Below are 19178 nucleotides of genomic sequence, written 5' to 3' on the forward strand. Positions count from 1 at the left end.
TTTGGATCCCACCAAGTTATACAAAGGAGCCACTAGAAGTCACTGGTCAGGCGTATCCTTTAGGAAAGTCTCTGTGGGGCCTGACACGGAGTGAGGAGAGTTATACGTCAGGAAGATCAAGGAGGAAGCTGTTACCATAGACCAGGCAAGGAGGGACAGACTGTTCTGGCCACAGATTAGAAGTAAACCCCCTGAGAGCAGGGATTGTGTCATTTTTTTCATCTCTATGTTTCCCCGTGCCAAGAATAAGTATTCTCCAACAAAGAAACTTAAATGTTTGCTAATTAATCAATGTTTGTTAAACTGGATCCATTACTTGAAAGGTGGAAGGGCTTGATTTGGAAGAGCCCTCGTAGCTCAAGATCTAGATGCCTTATGCCTGGTGTGATTTTGGGCCAAGTCTCATGCCTTTCCTTTGAGCCTCAGTTTCCTCATCTGTAAAATGGGGGTTGGGATTATTGACCTTTCGGTCCCGTCTACATCCCGTAATCCCAAAGCTTTCCAACCCCAAACTCTTTCCACCACTGGTCTGATGTAACATTTCCTGGCTAGATCTTTTATATCACCCTACAATATCACCAGCTCCAGCTTAATCTCTAGAGATCTATAGATCTCAATTTTCCTCCCCCTGCTCTCCTGGCCCCGAGGTCCTGCCCCACCACTCCCCTCCCTTCAGTAACCCAGGAACACCAAAGTTGGCTTTTTCCCTCCCAGCAACAAGAGAAATATCTGAAAAGACAAGAAAATCACAGCATCCCAAAGTGTTGAGTTACAGATTTCAGGAAACTTAAGAGGCTAGATTAGGGCTATCTTAAGATAAGGGCCGCAGCAGCTTCCTGGACTAACTGGCCCCCTTCCCATCTCACTCCTTTCTAGCTCTATGTGGCCATACAGCCAACCACCCCCTAACGCCTCAGCTGGACGTCCTTCCCATCCTCGGCCGGTCTCCCCAACAACCAGCTCCTTTGTGCTCCTAAAACAGCGGCCTCTCTCTGCCCTTTTCAGCTCCCTGTCAAGAGCCCTCCAGAGAAGGGCACTCACTCCATCTATTCCTCCTTCATAGGGGAGAGGAATAATAATCATATTAAAAATAGTCTAAAATCATAAGAATAAACTAATAATAATAATAGGAACCAGGAAGTGGGAGCTGGTTGATTAAGCCAGCATTTGCATCAGGGTGGTTAAGGGAGTAGGAAAGAAGGAAGGCTCTGGGTGGATGTCCGGACTGACCTTGAGCAGATTAGATTACTGAATATGGAAACACTGTTTGCGGAGGGTCAGTGAGGGGGTGTATGCTGGGGAGAAGGCAGCAGGGATCACAAGACCCTGAAACTGGAGCAGAGAAAGTCATCCAGGCACTTTTTAAAACTGAATTTCTAACGTCATTGATAATTAGAATTTTCCAAAATGATTAATGTTTGCTAATTAATCAACGCTTGCTAATGAATCGATGTTTGCTGATTAATCAATGAAGAAGTCAGAGAAACCTTGGAAGGTGCTGCACGAACTGATACAGGTGGAAGTAAAAAGAACCACATTAGGGTTAGGTCAGAGTTAAAGTCGAATGTGGTCCCTGAATCCCAGGAGATTTCACCAATGAATCACTGGGAGAAACCTCAGAGCATCTAGCCCAACCCAAACTTGACCCAGAATCCCTTTTACCAAAATAAGGAAAAATGGCAATGAAGAGAGAAAGTTAGGTCCAGTCTTGCCCTGCCTCTTGAAATAGGGTCCCAGGAAGCAACAAGGAGTAAAAGGGCATTGGGCTTCGGTGCCCTCGCCCACCACCTGCCCACTCTCTCCCGGACCAGGAGATAAGCCCCTATCTTGGGGTGCAGGCGAGTGGGGAAGCCCCGTGGGGCAGAAGGGGAGCTCACCTGGTCCCTCTCCTTCTCAATCTCCTCCAGTTGTACCAGGACAGTGGCCATTCGGTGCTTATAGAGGCCGCAATCTTTCTGCAAAGTGCGGTGCTTGAGTTGTAGGTCTTCCATCTCCCGTAGGTACTGTGGAGGGGAGGGAGAGGGATGAGTATCGGGAAACCGAAGCAATCAGACATTTAAAGGTGGAGTTCACTTTTCCATGGAAGGAAAGAGTTTATAAAGAACTTCCCTGTTTCACAATCCTTAAGAAACTCAAAGTAGATAATGTGCAGAAACTTCCACAGAAACCATGAACCAGCTGGGTTGGGTAATCTAATGAACAGAGCAGGGATTCAAGAAGATAGGGACTTCAAATCCTTCTTCAGATACCTATCAGTCATGAGGCCCTAGCCAAGTCATTTCACCTCAGTTTTCTCATCTATAAAATGGGGATTATAGAATTTTTGTAAGGATCAAATAAAATGATCTAAAGTGCTTTGCAAACCTCCAAGTGACACACAAATGTTATTATTATTATTAAATGTTAGAGACATTTACCAATAGGAAAAGTTTTGTTGGCCCTATTTGGCAGATCACAGATTTAGAGTTAGAGATAGAAAGGTCTTTTGGGGTGTCAACTAGTGCAACCCCCTCTTTTTCCAGTTGAGGAAATTAAGGTTCTCCATTGTAAGCTTTTTGAGACCGGAGACTTTCTTTTGGCTCTTTTTGTATTCTCCATGGCTTAGCACAGTGCCTGACACACAGGAGGCACTTACTGACTGATTGATAGTGACTTCCTAGGTCACACAGCTTTCAAACATGGGATCTGGGACGTGGACAGCCAAATTCAAGTGCTTTTGGCTCCCCCCCACTATAAACCTCACAGCGAAGCAGGATCTGCAGGGTTATCAGCTAGAACATATGTTCCTTAAGGGCAGAGTTTTATTTTTGTCTCGGTAAGTCCTGGGTCTTGCTCAGGGGGGACGCTTGAGCTGTGCTTACCGAATGAATTTTTAATTCCTAACAATGGAATGGAGTGAGGTCAACGGATCCCGTGGGAGTGGACTCCGTGACCTTGGCCCAGTTAGGGCCATGATTCAATAGGACGGGTCAGCCAAGAACAGGCCCCTCTAGGAGAATGGCCAAACCAGTTGAGGGTTTAAGGATATAAAGGAATATTGCCAAGTCCCCCAGAAACAGACTTGAAAATTGGGAGAACTACTGGATTGATTGACAGATGCCACATGAAGCAACAGAACGAGAACCACAAGGATTCAACCAACGTCGGCTCAGGTGAGATGGGGAGGCAGTGCCCTTCCCCCATCCGAGAGGCTTGGGAACCGCAGCAGGTCTGGACGCAGCAATTGTTGTTCTGGCTTAATAGGAAGGGTTCCATGGGAGGGGACGGGGAGCAGGAAATGACTGTTCCATAGAAACAAAAGGCAGCATCAGTGAGCCTTGTTTTTAAGAACTTATGAGACCCTAGGGAAATGGAGTTAATCAGGAGCTGCCCCATAGAGGAGTCTGGGAAAGGAAAGGTAGCGGGGCCTGGATTCCAAGCCTGGCTAGGCCACTTGTCCGCAGTCTGATCCTGGCCAAGTCAGTCCCAAACCTTAGTGTTCTCCTCTGCAGAATGGGCACAATCATGCTCATAAAAACATAAGACAGGTAAAGAGTAAATGTATACAAAGAGGGGGCAAGATTAGGATATAACGAAGGATTCCTGAAGGGGATCCTCCTCTCTACTAAACCTCCATAAAGGAGGGAGGCAGAGGAGGGAGCGAGGGAAAGCTTGGTTGGCCCGAGGAGTGTAAAGAAGGAAGATGCAAGGATCCTGATTCTGGGCTGATCTAGAGGGACCTCAAGGGCCACCTACTCCACCATGTGGAAACTGAGGCCCAATGGAGGCAGGATGAAGGTTACCTTGTCCCGAAGCTGCTCCGCCCACTGGAGCTCTCCCTGGACATCATGGAGCTTCTGACAGAGTTCCTGGCGATCATCCTGAGCTTCCTTCCAGTCATGTTCTAAGATGTCCAAGAGGATCTGCTCCGAGCCGGGGTCCTGGGGAACCACAACGCACAAACATAGCTCGAACCCCCATCGTATAGTGGGACGAGGCCGCAGGAGGCTCAGGGTCGGGACAGGGGTCAGGAAATGCTTCCCTTGCCACCATCCAACCACTGCCAAGCCACTCATGGTGGAAGGAATAGTGTTGCCTGAGAAAACACGGATGGAGCAATCCGACGGGAAGCAAACAGAACCAGGAGAATCATTTCTGCCGGAATGAAAAAAATCCCTAACTTTGGAAATCACAAAATCCCCGACCTATGCAACGACCGGCCATGAGGCCGGAGGACCAAGTTTGAGGTCTACACTCCACCAGCCAGCTTGGACTCAGCATCCAAGTGAGACACACGTTGTGGATACGGCCAACAGAGGAATTACTTTTACTTAACCATTTGTGACAATGCTTTTCTTTTTGTTTGTTTGTTTTTTTAATTGAAGCAGAGCTAGGAAGGAGAGAAATAAGTGCTTGTTAATTGAAAAAATAAAGCAATAGTAGTAAATGTTCTGGAAAGAACACATACAGTTAAATGTGGAAATTTGTCTTGCATGACTTCATACGGGTAATGGGTATTGTATTTCTTGCCTTCTCAATGGGTGGGGAAGAAAAAGAATTTGGCACTGATAGTAAATAAAGTTGAATGAAGAAAAAAAGAAAGAAAAAAGTAAAGAAGGAAGGATGGAGAGAGGGAGGGGGTAAGGAAGGAAAGGAAGGAAAAAGAGAAAAGGAAAAAAGAAAAAAGGGAAGGAGAAAAGGATAGAGGAAGGGAGGAAGAAAGAACAAAGGAAGGAACAAAGGAATGAAGGAAAAAAGGGAAGGAAGAAAAGAGGAGAAAAAGGAAAGAAGAGGGGAGGAAGAAAGGAAGGAGGAAGACAGGGAAGGAGAGATGTATGGAGGAAGTGAGGGATGAAGGAAGGAAAGAAAGAAAAAGGAAAAGAAGGAAAGAGGGAAAAAAAGAAAGAGAGGAGAAGGGGAAGGAGAAAAAGATGGAGAAAAGAAGAAATGTGGGAAGGGAAGGAAGGGAAAGGGAAAGACGGGGAGAGGAAGGGAGGTTCCCTTCCTTTCCTTGGGCCTCATTCTCCTTATCTGTAAAACAAGAAAACTGGACCAAATGACCTCTGAGGTCTAAATCTATTCTAGGATTCTATGGGCTTCATTTTCCTTTTCTCTAAGAAGAACTAAATAAACCTCTATAAACCAAAAAACTGAAGATATTTCCAATGTACATGGCAGCCTCAGTCTCAGGACTGGGAAACATCTCTCTGCTTCTCTATTGTATTTCAAAGTTCCTACTTTGAGAACTTGCCTTATGGCTCTTGGGGGGATAGAAAGTGAATAAATTAATTTCATTTATAAATGTCCAGAGGCAAGGTCAGATAGCAAAGTTGCACAGCTAATAGATGGCCAAATGGGGCTGCAGGCCCAAGTGTCCGCTCTCCCTACTTTGGAGAAAAAGAGAAGAGAAGGGTAGAGGGAAGAGGAGAGCAGAACATTGTTCTTGTTCTCCCCCATCACCAGGAGACTTCATAGGAACAAAAAAAGGAGCTGTGTGAGGAGGTCCTGGCCCACCCAAGTTTCCCAGGCTCAGGACCTGCTTAAGTCCTTCCTGAAGCTCTCGAAGGGAAGTGGTCAGTCTCTGATTCTCAGCCTGGAGTTCGGAGATTAGGTCAGGTGCTTCGGGCTCCTTCTCTTCCACGTCCAGGGAGGAGGGGGCCGGGCTCCTGGCTCTCCGGAGCATCGTGCACTCTTCTTCCAGCCGGCTCACTTTGCACCGAAGCTGGTCTACCTGGGAGGAGGAGCAGGGAGAGAGAGAGGGTCAGCCACAGTGCATGAGAACGTGTGGTCCCCAGCCGTGTCTCAGCCTTTTAATAATGATCAACCCAACACTAAGCACTGTAGGTCAGGCACAGGAGAACCAAAGACAAAAGTGAGAGGGTTCCTACCCTCAAGTAGCTTACATTCTAACAGAGGAGACAATCCACAAAGGGAAATGATGGTCAGGGAAAGGAGTTGAGGGGCTGGTTAGCTGGTCCATTGAGCAGCTAATCAACAGGCTTTTTCCAGAAGTAATCAATAAGTCCATCAATAAATACTTCTTAATCCAAGACAATCCCAGTAGACTTTGGACAGGAAATGCCCTCTGCATCCAGAAAAAGAACTAAGGAGACCAAATGTAAATCATCACATGCTAGGTTCACTTCTTTTTTCTGTTTTTTAATCTCTCCCACTGTTTTTCTCTTTTGCTCTGATTTTTTCTCTCCCAACATGATTCATAAAGTAAATAAATTTACTAGGAAAAAAATATATATTTCTTAAGCACTTACTCTGGTGACCAGAGAAACAAAGGTATAGATGAGCAATATTCCTTACCTTCAGGGACCTTACATATTATCTTACTACCACAGATGATAAAAACAAAATATATGCAAAGTGAATACAAATTATTTAATTCAACTACATTCATTCAGTGTTTATTGGCCATTTTGAAAGTCACGGCTTTAGTATGAACGGCTTCAGAATCAGGAGACCCAGATGCAAGTCTCATCTCATATTTACTACGTGACCCTGGGCAAATCACTATGTGTATCTGGGTCTCGCTTTCCTCAAGTGTAAAATGGGAGGTTTATGCCCTTTTAGCTCTAAACCAATAACCTTTGATCTGCAAAGCACTCTTCTTCTCAAGAACCATGAGAAGTAAGTGATCCAGAGATTATTAGTCCCATTTACAGATGAAGAAACTAAGGCTCTCCCCAAGATGATACCCTATGCTGAGGGTCTGAAGCCATGGCAGACAAGCCTCCTTTAGTGGAAAACTCTTCCAGATTCCCCAAGTTAAGAACATCCTCTACCTCTTCAATTTATCTCGTATCTAGTTATCTTTATATGTCATCTCTCACCCCACAAGCCCAGGGCTAGTGACCTCATTGAGGGCAGAGATAATTCTGTTTATTATGTCTTCATGCACAAGTGGCTTGACTATATCTGACCCACTGTGGGGGTTCAGTGGATTGAATTAACAGCATAAAGGAGTGAGAGGAACAGGCACTGAACCATTCTAAGGGGGTAGAACACATGGTCTCAACAATCACAATTCTTTGAGACCCTAAAAGGCCCTTAGTGCCAGATGTGGAGTCAAGAACATCCAAGTTTGAAATTATGTCAGAAAAAGATACAGGACCTGGAATCAAGCAGTCCTAAATTCTCACCCCAAGCCAAGTAACTCTAACCGAGTATTTTACCATTGTCTGCCTCAGTTTCCTCATCTGTAAAATGTTTGTAAATCCATGTAAAATTTTAAAATATCTATAAAATATCTCCCTTCCAGGGTTGTTGTGAGGATCAGAGGAGATCACATTTGTGAAATGCTTTGCAAATCTTAAAGGATTCACTCCATAAATGGCAGCCATTTATTATTGTTGTTACTATCTGTGTGAGTCGTGACATCTTTAGATCTGCCATTAATACTAGAAGGATCAGAATTTAAAAATGCTTCAAAGGAAGTATTTTTAAATATAGTGCATTTTTTTATCCTTAAAACAAAGAAACTAGAGTAGAATGCAATTTCAGAGTGAAATTATATTAATCTATCATAGTACATTAATAAATGCATACCAATTATATTAATATAATATTATAGCAATAAAATTATTATATTAATGAAGTTATATTGATTTCTTAATATGCTATGTTAATATATTGGTATAGCAATATAGTAATACAATGATATATTAATATGTCAATATTCTATATTAATATGTTGATATATTAATATATAAAACATTGTTTTAGGGTAAAATTATATTAATATGTCATATTATGATAATATATTACACTAATAAAAATTATATTAGTATATCATAGCAATAAAGTATACTTATATTAATGAAATTATGTTAATATATCAATATGCTATGTTCATATATTTAGTATATTGATATATTAATGTAGCAATATTCTGTGTTGCTATATTGCTATGTTAATATGTATGTATATGTAAAATATAGTTTCAAAGCAAAATGATAATATATTTTACATTAATTGATGCACTATGTTAACCCCCTGTGTGATCTTAGGCATCAGTTCCTTATCTGGGTCCCTCATTTGTAAAATAAAAGACTGTAATCAATTGTTTTTAAGGTTCCAGCTTTGATATTCTGTGTTCTGAGGATCCTCCCAGCTCGGACAGAATCCTCCCACATTCTAGGTTCCTCCCAGCTCAGGTACATTCTGCATGCTAAGGTCTTTTTCAATTATGAGAGTCTATATTCTAAGGCTCCTTCCAGTTGTAACCATTTCCACTCTCACAGTGGCAATAAATACTTGTCAAATGGAAACTCAAATGACCCTTATCAGCGTCTGGAAGGAATTCCCAGCAAAGCCTATCAAAACACGCAGTTAATAGCTAGTAAGAGTTACAGTATGTCCTTGACAGTCACAAAACTTTATGCTGAAAAGGCTTCCCAGAATTCCAGACTTCCACCAGAGTTGGCTGAGCCTCCCATGAGTAACGCAAACCAAAGGACTTAACCCTGAAGTCCTTAGAAAAATGTCAGGTCAACAACAGGGGCAGACAGAAGAATGCACTCATTATTGGCCAAAGGTCTCCATGAACTCATGACACTGAGTCCCCTCCCACTCACCAGTCTGTCCTTACCTGGCATCCATCCAGGGCAAGCCAGTGCCTTGAGGGTGCCAAAGGTGAAGGAATCACCCTGGGAAAGAACACACTCCAGGGAATGGTCCTGAACCTCTCTAAGAAGGATATATACACAGTCAGCCCCACAAGGACCCTTAGCACTGGATCTTAAGGTAAGAAGACCAGAGTTTGAATTAGGTCTCAGACACTTATTAGCTACACCGTTCTAAGTTAGTCACTTAATTTGTCTCAGTCTCAGATTCTTTTTTTTTTTAATTGAAGCTTTTTATTTTCAAAACATATGCAAGGATAATTTTTCACCAAAACTTTGTTTCCAATTCCCCCACCTTCCCCACACCACCTCCTCTAGATGATAAGTAATTCAATATATGTTATAGATGGTAAAATATCTATATATCTATATCTATATAGGTATATAGATATAGATATAGATATATGTATGTATGTAGATCCAATATAGGCGTAGTATTTATACAATTATCTTACTGCACAAGAACAATCAGATCAAAAAGAAAAAAAGAGAAAGAAAATAAAATTCAAGCAAACCACAACAAAAGAAGTGAAAATGCTATGTTGTGGTCCACACTCAGTTCCCACAGTTCTCTCTTGGGCGTAGATGGCTCTCATCATCAAAAGATTACTGGAATTGGTCTGAATCACCACTGTTGAAGAGAGCCACATCCATCAGAATTAAATATCGTATAATCTTGTTGTTGCCGTATATAATGATCTCCTGATTCTGCTCACTTCACTTAACATTCAGTTCCTGTAAGTCTCTCTAGGTCTCTCTGAAATCATCCTGCTGATCGTTTCTTACAGAACAATAATATTCCATAACATTCATATATCAGAACTTATTCAGCCATTCCCCAATTGATGGGCATCCACTCAGTTTCCAGTTTCTTGCCATAAACATTTTTGTTTATGTGGGTCCCTTTCCCTCCTTTAAGATCTCTTTGGGATATAAACCCAGTAAAAACATTGGTGGATCAAAGGGTATGCACAATTTGATAATCTTTTGAGCATAGTTCCAAATGGCTTTCCAGAATGGCTAGATCCATTCACAATTCCACCAACAAAGTATTAGTGTCCCAGTTTCCCCAGTCACCTCCAACATTCACCATTATCTTTTTCTGATAGCCAATCTGAGAGGTGTGTCATAATATCTCAGAATTGTCCTAATTTGCATTTCTCCAAACAATAGTGATTTAGAGCATCTTTTCATATGGCTACAAATAATTTCAATTTCTAAATCTGAAAATTGTCTGTTCATATCCTTTGACCATTTATCAAGTGAAAAATGGCTTGAATTCTTATAAATTCAACTTCAGATTCTTAATCTACAAAATGAGGGATCTGGAATTAGATAGTCTAGAAGGTTTAAATTTACAGTGAATTAACAATTCTATGATCCTCTGATTTACTGTACTATTGCAGGCAATTCGTTTGAACTCCTTATTTCTTCCCTTATAAAAATGAGAATAATAGCACCTATCTCCTTGGAGAAACAAATCAAATGAAATCACATTTCTAAATTGCTTTGTAAGCAAATGCTAGCCTTTATTAGTATCATTACAGAGAAGAGACTGAAGTTCAGTAATAAGGAGGGACTTGTCCAAGATGAAAAAGGCAAATAAGAGACAATAAGGACTAAAATCCAGATCTCCTGTTTCTAGTGTAGGACCTAAAGAACTAAGGGCCAGCCCCCTCTCTATATGGGGCTCAGAAAGAAATCTTCATCTTTGCTTCCAGATAAGGAAATATAAAAGGTTGCCAGTAATCTATGTCTATGTAAGTCTAATCACATGTTCACGAGGCAGTCTCTCCCCAAGGTTGGGGAAAAGGAAGTGGAGTTGGGATATGATTAATAGAAGACCTGGATAGCTATGTCTGAGATAGAATGTATGCTCCTTGACACCAGAGATTATTTTGTCCCTGTATCTCCAACATTTATCACACTACTTGGCACATAGCAGGTATTTATAAATGCTTTTTAATTCATTTGTTGATTATGATTCTCTCCAGCTTCAAGACAACAGAACCCATGCAATATCTGATGAAGAATCACCTCTACTTCACTTGTGATGATCACAACCAATCTACACTCTCATGTATAACCACTAGTACAATCCCAATAAATCTTAGGCAGAAAACACCATCTGCACCCAGAAAAAGAATTTTGGAGATTGAATATAAATCAACATATGCTATTTTCACTTCTTTTTTCTGGTTTTTTCTGTCCTATGGTTTTTCTCCTTTGTTCCGATTTTTCTCTCCCAACATGATTTATAAAGAAATATGTCTTTAAAAAGTTAATACACATGTATAACCAGAAAAAAATAAAACAATAAAGAAAAAAACAGCAACCAATAGCACAGACACACAAATCAAACTTCATGCAAGCTGCCTAGAGCCATACACAAATTATAACAATCACTCTACAAGCCTACAACAACCTCATAAACAACCACCAAGTGAACCCATAAACTCCATCTAGTAACATAGCCCAATCTTAGGCCCCTACTACAGCACAGACAGATCCCTGGAACCCCTTTGTGCGTGGATGATGAGAGTCAAAGAAAGCACAGAGACTCCACCTCTAAGAGAGGGGTTTGGTCTAAGCCAGAAACACTCTCTCATCCCATCTTCCACATGACTCCTGTCAAGCCTTTATAATAATAATTTAAAAAAAAAAGGTGGGGAATAGATGCAGGGGGAAGCAGGGCAGGAAGTGTTTCTGCTTCTTTAGAACAACAAAATGATCCACAATGGGACTGAGGCCCAAATCCTACTCTGAACTGCATGATGCTCTGGCCAAAGGAATCAGTTGTAGTGATACAATTATAATAATGAAAAAAAAATTTAATAATAATAATAATAATGGAGAGGTAGCATGACATATAAATAGAGGGCTGCCTTAGAAGCAGAAAGACTTATCTCTGACACAAAGTGACCCTGGAGGAATCATTTCTCCTTTCTGAGTCTCAGTTTCCCCACCTGTAAAATGGAGGGAGGGGTTAGACTCAGTGGCATTGAGGTCCCTTCCAGATCAAGATCTAGGATTTTTATGTTCTTTTGGATTTATAATAACATAGATGATAAAAGAGAGCAAATCACAGGCTCTCAGTGCCCATGACAACCTTCTAAGACTATGATCCCTGATACAATGATGATAGGTCTATCTATAGCATATTAAGGTGTTTAAAAAAAAAAAAAAGCTAAAAAAAAGATTCAATATTAAAAAGAAAAAAGGCTTTACAGACATTGTCATATCTGAGCCATACAATAACCTGAGGAGGTAGATCCTGCCAGTAAAATTCTTCCCATTTTGGAGATGAAGAAACTGAGACCCAGACCAGTAAAGGATCAAGCCCAAGGTATATAACTTGTAAGTGGTATTTGAAATTCAAACTCAGATTCTCTTAACCCAAAGCCAATGCTCTCTCTACCAAAGTAGGCTGAATATCAGAAAAGGGAATTTTAAGGCAAGTTCTTAAGGAAGGATAGCAGAAGCCCAGACATCCCCTCCCCAACCTCCGCTGATTCCCAGGGACCCTTGGACCATACCACCAGCTGCAGGTCTCGGCTGCGCAAGACAGCTGTATTCTTCTCTTCACTCAACTGGGCCAAGCGCATGGCTATCATGTAGTTCTCCTCCTTGAGCCTCAGGAGCTCCAGGCTGCCCGATTCCCAGTCCTCCCGGAGTCGCTGACACCGTTCTTGGGCCTGCTGTTGCTCCCCTAGCTTGCGTTCCAGCGTGGCCCGCTCCTCCTCCAGAGCCCGAGTTTGGGCCTGCAACTGCTGCTCCCTCTGTAGCTGAGCCTTGCGTTGCTCTCGCAGCCGCCTCACCTCTGTCATCAGGAACTGGGTCAGGCCCTCGGGACCCTCCTCATCTACAAAAGGGCAAAGTGATCAGTGAGCATCCCACACTTTGCTCAACTCCCATTCAAAGTCCCTTTCTATCCAGGTTCCCATACTGGCTGAGTCACTTAAATAGCTGGACAAATCACTCTCAGTTTCCTCTTCTATTAAATGGGAAATAAAGGCATATCAAGATAAGAGGTTTTTAAATTAGAAATCTCTATTTTCCTATCTATCTACCTTGTTCAGTGATTTTAGTCATGTCCGACTCTTTTGGGTTTTCTTGGACAAGATTCAGGTTTGCCATTTCCTTCTCCAGCTCATTTTACAAATGAGGAAACTGAGGCAAATGGGATTAAGTGACTTATCCAGGGTCACATAGCTAGTAAGAGTCTAAGGCCAGATTTGAACTCAGATCTTCCTGACTTCAGGCCCAGCACTCCACTCACTTCTCCACATAAACTATCCCATCTGTCTAGCTATCTTGACACAGATATACAGTGAATAATTTTTTTGGTCTTCTGTAGGATGGAAAGCTGGCCTTAGAACCAGGACATTCTAGATTCAAGTCTCACCTCTGGTCTACACAGGCTATCTGACCTTAGACAATTAAGTCATTTGACTACACAATACTCTCTAAGAATGGAATTGCAGAGCAGATGCCGACATACATTGATGAAGAGCGTTTAATTATTATAGAGTTCTTTGTAGCAATGAAATCACAGGTCCAGTCCCTTATCATCTGAATCAATCTCCTCCAATCTAGCAGAGTAGCATCTGAACGCTATCGTATCTATTCTTAAATCTCTCCAGGAAAAATGAGACACCTTTCCTCCTTAGAAGTGGAGTCCATACCCTGGCAGATAAGGCAGATGTTTGGGGACTAAGATATAGAGTACATACATTGGCAGATCGGGCAGATATATGGGGTACTTATGCTGAACTGATTTTTTTTTTCTCCTCTCTGTTACTTTTTGTTATGAGATGCTCTCAAGAGAGGGGTAAAGGTATGCTTGGAAATGAAGGTGATATAGGAAATAAATTATGTCACCTAAAATAATGTAACATCTCAAAAGATGGAAAAGCTATGGAGGTGCTCCCCTATTCCAGTGTTGAGTTTCTCTCTCTCTCTCTCCTTTCTCTCTCTCTCTCTCTCTCTCTTCTTTCTCTCTCTCTCTCTCTCTCTCTCTCTCTTCTCTCTCCTCTCCTCTTCTCTCTCTCTCTCTCTCTTTCTCTCTCCTCTCTCTCTCTTTCTCTCTCTCTCTCTCTCTCTCTCTCTCTCTCTCTCTCTCTCTCTCTCTCTCTCTCACACACACACACACACACACACACACACACGTACCCCATGCTCACTCAGGATGTCCTTTCTCCTATCTGCCTTACATTCTTCCTGTTGCTGAACTCAGGCTGATCTACTCTTCCAGAAGAGGAAAAATAAGGATAACCATTCACATTTGTCAAGTATTATAAGGTTTACGAAGGGTTTCCTCAAAAATCATCCAGTGAGGCACATGATGCAAGTATTATTATTACAGCTAGCTTACAGTTAAGGAAACTACACCCTAAAAAAATTATGGGAGATGGCTCCAAGAATACATAGCTTATAAACAGCAGAGTTTGAATTTAAACTCAGATTCTATAATTCCAAATCCAATGTTCTTTCCATGACATCAAGCTTTGTTATCATCTACATGGTACAGAAGAAGAAACAGGCTAGAAAAAGAAGGGGCTTATTCAAAGCCTAACAGTCACCTGGCTGCCTAATGTCCTCTCTCTCTCTTCCTATCCCCCAATAATCTATGGAACAGACACAAAAGGCCCTGCAGGTCTCATTTGGAATCTCTAGGATCCCCTATTATATAATTCTTCCCTAAAATTCAAAGCACTCGTTCCCAAGGACTCCCTCCTGCAGAGAACAAAAAAAAAGGCTTACTCACCGAGGATCATGGAACAGCGCTGAGCAGGCTCCCTCCCCGTAAGTAACGTGAAGTGCTCTGGGTAGTAGAATTCCAGGGACTCCAGGAAAGCCTCATAGCCTCGCCTGCCTCGACATCTCAGGATATCCATCAATCGCCCTAGAATAGGGATGCATAAAATGAGAGGTTGGAGCTAAGAATGAATGAAGCATTAGAAGTTCAAGCTAAAAGAGATCTTAGAGATGATTGATCCCAACCCCTTTATTTTACAGATGGGGAAACTGAGGCCAAAAGAAGGAAATAGATATGTCTAAGGTTACACAGACAGTAAGTAGTAGAGTTAGGCATTGGATCAGTGCTCAGATATTATGCCCAAAACATTCAGGCTTTAGACCTAGTAGTGACCTTCACCGAACTACAAAAGTTTGTAGAAATTTATCACTAAAGCGACCATAACTTGAGGTCTTTTGAAAGAGTGAAAATAGCTCTAAATTTTTATCATCCTTTTGTTTCATCTTGTAGAAGAAAGAAGAAAGATGGAAGGAACTTTATATATTAGATAGGTAGTGTGGGGTCTAGAGTCAGAAAGATCTGAATTCAAATCATATTTCTGATACATATTAGTTCTGTGACCTTAAGAAGGTCATTTAATCTGTCTGCCTCAGTTTTCTCATCTGTAAAAGGTGGGTAACAGCTGCTAATTCTTAGGGTTGTTTGAAAATCAAATGAGTTAACATATTTAAAGCACTTTGCAAAGTAGGACTTAAGTCTTATTTACTACTACTACTACTACTACTACTACTCTCCATCACTTTGGTCCTCGTTCCTCATTTTAAGATGGAGAAACAGGGGTCCAGAAAAGGGAAGTCTTTTGCCCAAAAGTCCACAGCAGAGCTGGAATCTCTAACCCAGGTTCCCACTGTATGACAATATCCACCTCAGAAGAAAAGCTTCCAACAGTACCTCCCAGGAAGCCTCTCCCTGCTCTCTCCCTCAATTCAGAGGGTCCAGTCCCTCACCAGTTCGGTTGATCCTGCAGGGAAAACCATAGGTGCTTAGGACCTCCTCTTCATCTTGCTCATCAATCACCCGACACTGGCGTAGATATGGGGTAAGCTTGGCGGGGTTGAGGGCTCGTGTCAGCTTGTGCCGGATACCCTCGATCTTCTCCCACAGTTCTTCTTCCTCAGATCCCACCTCCTCCTCCACTTCAGTTGCCAATGGGGACCGCATGGCCGCATCCTCCGAATCTATAATCATGTGGGGAAAATATATAGGTTCCCTATAAGGGTTGGGGAGCCTGAAGGCAAGGAGATATGGCCCCAGGTGGCTAAGTCAATCCATTGAGCCAAAAATAGCAAATACACCTGGGGGTATGGATTACTTCATAAAATCCTAGAATATGAGAGCCAGAAAGTTACTTTAAAACCCGGAATGTAAGAATCAGCAGAAACATGAAAACAAAGAATGTCAGAAAGGTAGAGACTTTAGAACATCAGGATTGGAAAAGACCTACAGAATGTTTCAGGTGGAAAAGATCAAAGAATGTCAGGTTTAGTAGAAACCTGAGAACACAGAACATCAGAATTGGGGAGAACTTTAGAACACAGATTGTCAGAACTGGAAGAGACATTAGAGTACAGAATATTACAAGGAGAAAGTATCATAAAATGTCAGATCTAGGAGGAACCTTAAAACACAGAACATCAGAACTGGGAAGAACCTTAGAACACAAATTGTCAGACTGGAAGAGACAACGTATAGAATATTACAAGGATAAAGTATCATAGAATGTCAGATCTAGGAAAAACATTAGAACACCAACTTCAGAACTGGAAAGAACCTTAGAACACAGATTGTCAGAACTGGAAGAGACATTAGAGTACAGAATATTACAAGGAGAAAGTAACATAAAATGTCAGATCTAGGAGGAACCTTAAAACACAGAACATCAGAACTGGGAAGAATTTTAGAACACAGATTGTCAGCCTGGAAGAGATAGCGTATAGAATATTACAAGAAGAAAGTATCATAAAATGTCAGATCTAGGAGGAATCTTAAAACACAGAACTCACAGAACTTCAGAACCGGGAAGAACCTTAGAACACAGATTGTCAGGACTGGAAGAGACATTAGAGTATAGAATATGAAAAGGAGAAAGTATCATAGAATGTCAGATCCAGGTAGAACATTAGAACACCAACTTCAGAACTGGAAAGAACCTTAGAATACAGATTGTCCGAACTGGTAGAGACATTAGAGTATAGAATATTACAAGGAAAAAATATCACAGAATGTCAGAACTAGGAGGAACCTGAGGATACAGAACATCAGAACCGGGAAGAACCTTAGAACAATGATGTCAAATTCCCTCAACAGATTAAAATGCAACTGGGAAATAATTAACAAAATAAATAAGCATATGGAGATAATGTTCTGTTTCTATTTGAATTGACCCCCACCGCCTTAGAGCAGATATAGAATGTTTCAGGTAAAAGGCACTCTGGGTCACAGAGCATAAAATTCCAGGACCGAAGGGACTTTGGAATAGAAAAAGTGAAGGGTGATGGGAATCTTAGGGCCCAGAAGTGGAGCTTAGCAGAGCAGGGAGGGACTTTAAACCATTAGTAATCGGCTTGCCCAGCTCCATCACTGTCTACGCTAAGAAGCAGAGGGGGAAGGGACTTAGCCAGATGTGTAGAAGGCGTCCATACCATTCCCACTTCCCTCTCCCGCAGGTGCCAAACTCGGCATTTTTGAAATACTAATGGCCTTGGACGATACTCCCCCACAGCAACCCTCCGCAGGGGTCCGCGTTCTTGATCTCCTAGTGCGTGGGCGGAGGAGGGGACGGAGCTCGGCTCCGGCTCGATCTTTCTCACCCAAGGACGATTTAAGTCAGCCCCCTCTCCTCCTTAAGAGCAGGAGTAAAAGGGGTTCGGGACGCTGGGAACCCCCGGGGCACCACTCCCGCTTCCAAAACCGGCGAGAGCTAGCTCCCACCGGCTCTTCTCCCACTATCCTTCCCGGCTCTCCAGAAGCGGTTTCCTGACTCTCCCCCGGGGCAGCATCCTGTTGGCCAGAACACAGGGAGTGCTGGGGAAATGGGGCAGGGGCCGGCTGGGGCAGAGCCAGGCAGCGTGCCCACCCCAAGCAGGAGGTTCAGCCTGGATCCCCAAGAAGCTCTAGAGCTCAGCCTTTCCAGTTAAGGGAGGCCGCCCGCGTGTCCTGCGCCCACCCCGCACCCTCCGGCCCAACGCCCGTCGCGACTCGGCCGGAGCCCCCCCACTCCAATGAGTTCCTGGACGCTCTCCCCGCCCCACCCTTACCCCGCATGCTGCCCGCGGGTACCCGCCTGCTCCCGCCACTTCGGACTCCGGGGTCCTGCAGCTGGGGCGGAGGCGGCAGCAACTGGAGACCAGCGGCCGTGCAACGAGGGGGCGGGGCCCTGAGTTCCTCCTCTCCCCGGACCCCAGCCCCGTCGGCCCCTCCCCTTTTCTCCTCCTCCCCCTTCCCTTCTTTCTCCTCCCACCCGACTCCTAAAGCCCCATCCGACTCAAAAATTACTATCCAACTACACACACGCACGCGCGCGCGCGCACACATACACACGCACAGAGTCCTTTCCTTTCCCTCTCCTCTTTTCCTTCCTTCCCCTGTCCCTTTCGTCTCCGCCCCTCTCCTCTCTTTACCCTCCCTTCCCACCTCTCCTCTCCTCTCCTAGCCCCTCCCCATCCCTCCCTTCTCCCCCCCCCCGACTCTCATCTCCTCTTTTTTCCCCATCCACTGGACTTCTGACCCCTCCCCATTCTCCCGGGGGCCACACTCCTCCCCCAGCTTCCTGTTTCCCTCCCTTTTTCCGAGTTCTACCCGCCCACACCTGCCCGGGCCCTCCGGCGCTCCTGGTGCTGGGGGGCCCCAAAGCTGGGGCGTCTCCCTCTCCCCACTTCGCTGCTCCCAGTCTCCTGGAATGCCCCGGCAGCCCGTGGTCCCCCCACTTCCCGCAGCCAGCCGCGCAAACCACAATCCCCAGCTGGCCCCCGATCTTCCCCGCTCGTACCTCCCTCGGGCGGAGATCTGGGGCGGCTCGCTTCCCCCTCTAAAGCCTCCGAACCTTCATCTGCGTCCCAAGCGGGAAGCCAGCGTGACCCCGTCCCCGTTGGGGAAGCCCTTTGTGCCCTGCACGCAGAATGTCGCTCAACCTTTCCGAGCGGCCCCAACTCTGGCTCTGGGATCTCCAGCGAACCACTTCTCCTTTACCGACCTCAGTTTCTTCATCTGCTTCAAAAGCGAAGGGTGTGGACTAGAAGATTTCTAAGATCTCTTCTGGTTCTAATTTAGATTCTGTGATTAAGGCTTACATCACGCGCGGGCACAAACTAGCGCGCGAGAGCCTAAAAGTCCTCTAGGGCTCAGGAATAGGACCCAGGAGTCCGAACACCTAACCCCTAGATCTTGACTCACCAGGCTGCGCCGATGCCGATTCCTCGTCTCACGGAGTGGCATAGGGGGGAGGGGAAGGTAAATTAGGCTACCGAGTTCCGGAAACAAGCATCCTGGGAGAACTTAGACAGCCAGAAGAAAGAGTCTATTACACTTCTCAAACCACCACAGATCCATTATCTGATGACGTTCAGCAGCTTCCTCCTCCGTAATAAGAGAGGTCTTAACTTGTGATCTGTGAATTTTAAAAAAAAAAAAAATGTATAACTATTTCAGTATAGAATTGGTTTCCTTTATAGTACAGGTGTCAAGTTCAAATCCAGCCTCAGACACTTACAAACTGTGTGACCCTGGGCAAGTCATGTGAAACTCAGTTT

At 43.7% G+C, this 19178-nt stretch overlaps 1 protein-coding gene across 1 annotated transcript in view; it reads right to left on the reverse strand.

The window, feature by feature from the left end:
* The window catches only part of CARD10 (caspase recruitment domain family member 10), a 47674-nt gene extending 29867 nt beyond the window's left edge, over positions 1-17807 (reverse strand). The window contains exons 1-7 of the mRNA XM_051961836.1: positions 17688-17807; positions 15378-15608; positions 14380-14517; positions 12149-12474; positions 5516-5710; positions 3783-3920; positions 1878-2003 (exon numbers count right to left, since the gene is read on the reverse strand). Coding sequence (XP_051817796.1) covers positions 1878-2003; positions 3783-3920; positions 5516-5710; positions 12149-12474; positions 14380-14517; positions 15378-15608; positions 17688-17694 — 1161 coding nt within the window. The 5' untranslated portion in view covers positions 17695-17807. The remainder of the gene's footprint in view (positions 1-1877; positions 2004-3782; positions 3921-5515; positions 5711-12148; positions 12475-14379; positions 14518-15377; positions 15609-17687) is intronic.
* Between the last annotated feature and the right edge of the window lie 1371 nt (positions 17808-19178).

Source organism: Antechinus flavipes, chromosome 5 (genome assembly GCF_016432865.1).
Source record: "Antechinus flavipes isolate AdamAnt ecotype Samford, QLD, Australia chromosome 5, AdamAnt_v2, whole genome shotgun sequence".
NCBI lineage: Eukaryota > Metazoa > Chordata > Mammalia > Dasyuromorphia > Dasyuridae > Antechinus > Antechinus flavipes.